Source organism: Mus caroli, unplaced genomic scaffold, assembly GCF_978045245.1.
Source record: "Mus caroli unplaced genomic scaffold, Mus_caroli_1 scaffold_2, whole genome shotgun sequence".
Classification (NCBI taxonomy): Eukaryota; Metazoa; Chordata; class Mammalia; order Rodentia; family Muridae; genus Mus; species Mus caroli.
The window spans coordinates 150006919-150010889 of NW_028227257.1; the positions used below are offsets into that span (position 1 = coordinate 150006919).

A 3971-nucleotide genomic window follows, 5' to 3' on the forward strand; every position below is an offset into this window, starting at 1 on the left:
CTTCTTTTTTTTTAAGGATTTATTTATTATTATATGTAAGAACACTGTAGCTGTCTTTAGACACTCCAGAAGAGGGGCGCAGATCTCATTACGGATGGTTGTGAACCACCATGTGGTTGCTGGGATTTGAACTCAGGACCTTTGGAAGAGCAGTCAGTGCTCTTAACCACTGAGCCATCTCACCAGCCCCTGCTTGCTTGTCTTCAAACTCTGCTTGTTTGCTTTTTTTGTTTGTTTTGAGGTGGGGTCTCACTGTGTAGCTCAGGTTATCCTTGAACTGCTTTATGGACCAGGCTGGACTCCCACTTACAAAGATCCTCCTGTCTCTGCCTCCTAAGTGCTGGGATTAAAGACATGCTCCATCATGCCCAGCTCTCAGATTCTTTTTTTTTTTTTTTTTTTTTTTTTTGGTTTTTTGAGACAGGGTTTCTCTGTATAGCCCTGGCTGTCCTGGAACTCACTCTGTAGACCAGGCTGGCCTCAAACTCAGAAATCCGCCTGCCTCTGCTTCCCGAGTGTTGGGATTAAAGGTGTGCGCCACCACGCCCGGCCCTGCTCAAATTCTTTTTTTTTTTTTTTTTTTTACAGATTAAACACTTTAATCTAACAGTGGCACGTAACACCGCACAGGGAGTCACAGCTCCCAGAGGTTCCTTCCAGGTCAAAGAAGTTCCAGAAATATCTAGGGTTGCTGGTCCCCTGCCTGTGAGAACAAGAGAAAGCAGGTAGAAAACCAGGACCGTCCTGTCACTCATAGATCCAGTTCTGTGCACAGCTCTTATACTCCACCAGCTCTTCAGGCTGAAACCACAAGCTGATCTCCTTCTCTGCGCTCTTCACAGAATCGCTGCCGTGAATGATGTTCCTGCCAACTTGGATGCAAAAGTCTCCTCGTATGGTCCCAGGCTTAGAGTCTGCGGGGTTGGTCTCTCCAAGCATCACGCGGCCTGTCTTCACCACATTCAGTCCCTCCCAGACCATAGCAACCACTGGTCCTGAGTGCATGTATTTCACCAGGCCAGTAAAGAAGGGGCGGTCCTTCAGGTCAGTGTAGTGCTCCTTGAGAAGGTCCTCTGAAGCCTGCAGAAACTTCAGACCAACAAGGCGGAACCCCTTCTGCTCGAACCGCTTGATGATCTCCCCCACCAGCCCCCGCTGGACCCCATCAGGCTTGATGGCGATGAAGGTGCGCTCACTGTTGGCCATGGTCCCCTTCAGAAAAAATATGGAACGCTTCACGAATTTGCGTGTCATCCTTGCGCAGGGGCCATGCTAATCTTCTCTGTATCATTCCAATTTTAGTATATGTGCTGCCGAAGCGAGCACTCAAATTCTTATGTATGTATTTTTTTTCATGTTTGTGTGTGTGTGTGTGGTTGCATGTGCTCATATGCAATACACATGGGCAGCAGCCCAAGGAGGCCGGAAGAGGCGTCAGATTCCCCTGGAACTGCAGTTACAGGCTATTGTGAGCTGCCGTGTGGGGTTCTGGGAATCAAACCCTGGTCCTAAGCAAGAGCAACAGGTGTTCTTAACTAACTACTGAAGCGTCTCTCTGGTCCCAGCCTCTAACTTTTTATTTATTTTATGACTGTGGGTGTTTTGCTGTGTGCCAGGTGAATGCAGTGCACTCGCTGGCCAAGAGTGGGCGGAGCTCAGAGCTGGCATCTCTGTGAATTACATGGTGCTGACTTTAAACTCTGGTCCTTTGGAAGAGCAGTTAGTGCTCTTAATCACCGGCCATTCTCCAGGTTCTTCGACTCAAAGTCTTGATCCTCCTGCTTTCACCTCTGAAGTGCTAGGGTTATGGGTCAGTGCTGTCATGTCGGTCTGAATCCACGGTTTTAAACTGCTTCTACCACCTCTGGATGGATGGATGGGTGGGTGGGTGGATGGATGGGTGGGTGGATAGATGGGTGGATGGATGATGGATGGATGGATGGATGGATGGATGGGTGGATGGGTAGGTGGATGGATGGGTCGCTGGGGGTACTTGAAAGGATGGATAGGTGAATGAATAGGTGGGTGGGCAGGGGGGTATATGAATGGGATGGGTGGATGCATGAATGTATGGATGATCTGTTTCAGGCTTTCCTTTTCTTTTTTCTTTTCTTTTTCTTTTTTTTTTTTTTTTTCTTTTCTTTTCAAGACAGGGTTTCTCTGTATAGCCCTGGCTGTCCTGGAACTCACTCTGTAGACCAGGCTGGCCTCGAACTCAGAAATCCGCCTGCCTCTGCCTCCCGAGTGCTGGGATTAAAGGCGTGTGCCACCACCTTTTCTGAATCATGGCCATCTCCTGGAAAATCCTTATGTCCCATCAGTGCCTGTGCGAATTTGGTTAGAAGGTGAGTTTTATGTTTAGAAAAGAGAAACTAGGAGGAGGAGACAGGGGAGGGGCGAGGAGGGGCGGGGAGGGGCAGACAGGGGAGCAGGACACCTGGACAGAGGACCCCCCCCCAAGGGAGCATAGGTGTGCAAGCCACAGAGCAACTGAGGAGCGCATTCTCCTCAGCCAGACAGCGGAGTTCGTATGCCTCTGGGCCCAGGTCTGAAATCCTACCCTCAGGTGGCTGAGAACCTAGGGAGGCCCCCGACAGGGTTGCGGTTCGGATGAGGACAGCGATTGTGTAAGAATGGACAGCCTTGCCCCAGCCTGTGTCTCCCGGCCTGAGTCATAGCGAAAGGAAGGAGACAGCGAGAAGCCCGAAGCCCCCTGGATATCACGCCGCCAAGGCCTCCAGTGTGACGTGGTGACGTCATCACGGATGAGCTCAGCAGAGACACCTGAGGACAAGGTAAGCGGCCAGCAAGGGCTGGGGGTGGGGTGTGTGTGTGTGTGTGTGTGTGTGTGTGTGTGTGTGTGTGAGCTCGATCTTGGAGAGGCCCCCGTGCTCCCCCTGCTGGAAGCTCAGCCTTTCAGCGGCTGCTCCTCTGGGGTTCTCATTTCTTTGGTTCCCTCAAGGACCTGCCTGGCTTTCCAGTTGGTGCCTGCTAGCTTTACTTCTCAAGCACGCATGCTCATTGCGGGTGAAACTGGGGAGTGTAAATGGCCCGCTGCAACTACCGCCTCCAGCCAGGAGGAAGAGAGTTGTCTTCTCGGATAAAACGAAGTTCAAGTTCGGAAACGCAAGGCCAAGCAGTTAGTTCCCAGGGCTCCCCTCTCCCCAAGTCCCCGAGGATGACGTTGAGGCAAGCCTTGGCGCTGTCCAGCATTCGTGTCTGGGTCCCTGGCTGTCCGTTGTACTTTGGGTGGTAGTGTGGATGACAAAGGATGTTCTTGGGTGCCTGCTCCTTTAAGGTAGTTTTGAGAGCCCAGATTGGGAGCCAGACATTCTGGATGGGTGAATGGGAGCTTCCAGCTGGCCCTGGAAGGAGGTAAACCAGGTTAAGTCTCACACAGACCTTGCTGACCGACAGCTCCATCTTCCTGGCTCTGTGGGGGATTTCATAGTCATCAGAACTTCAGTCTGTTATCCAGAGCATGTCTTGCTGGTGTGGAGCACAGTCATTGGCTGAGTCGTGCCCCTCCTCCAAACTCCAACTTCCTCATCTTGGAAGTGTGGGTCGGGCTAGGGCGTGGCTCAGTGGATAGAGCGCTGGCCTAGCATATCTGTAGCCCTGAGTTTCACCCCAGCACCTCATAAAGTGTTGCATGCTTGTAACCCTAGTACTTGGGAGGGAGAGACAAGGGTTCAAGGTCATCCTTGACTACAATGCAAGTTCAAGGGCTGGCTGGGGAGTTCTACCTGAAAAACAAAACAAACTAATAAAACCTTAAAGTGAAACCAGCCTGGTGGTATACACCTTTAATCCAAGCCTCTCAAGTCTGGTTGGTCCCTTCTCTGGTGTAGAAAGTGGCTCTTTTCTCTGCTGCTACCAACAGGCTTACAATGGTTCATACATCGCCAGTGGTGGCTCCTGTGGCCAGAACCATGCCTGGGGAAGAGCCTGGTCCCAAGTGCAATGAGAGG

The 3971-nt window shown here is 51.4% G+C and overlaps 1 protein-coding gene and 1 non-coding gene across 2 annotated transcripts; both read right to left on the bottom strand.

Annotated features, from left to right (window-relative positions):
- Window positions 1-576: 576 nt before the first annotated feature.
- LOC147005948 (nucleoside diphosphate kinase A) lies at window positions 577-1218 on the bottom strand. Its single transcript, XM_085835040.1, has one exon. It carries the CDS (start codon window positions 1204-1206, stop codon window positions 748-750), a length of 459 nt encoding a protein of 152 aa, XP_085691166.1. The 5' UTR covers window positions 1207-1218; the 3' UTR covers window positions 577-747.
- A 1-nt stretch (window position 1219) lies between these two features.
- Window positions 1220-1326, bottom strand: LOC115030576 (U6 spliceosomal RNA). Its single transcript, XR_003836148.2, has one exon. It is a non-coding gene; the product is annotated as a U6 spliceosomal RNA (small nuclear RNA).
- Window positions 1327-3971: the final 2645 nt, after the last annotated feature.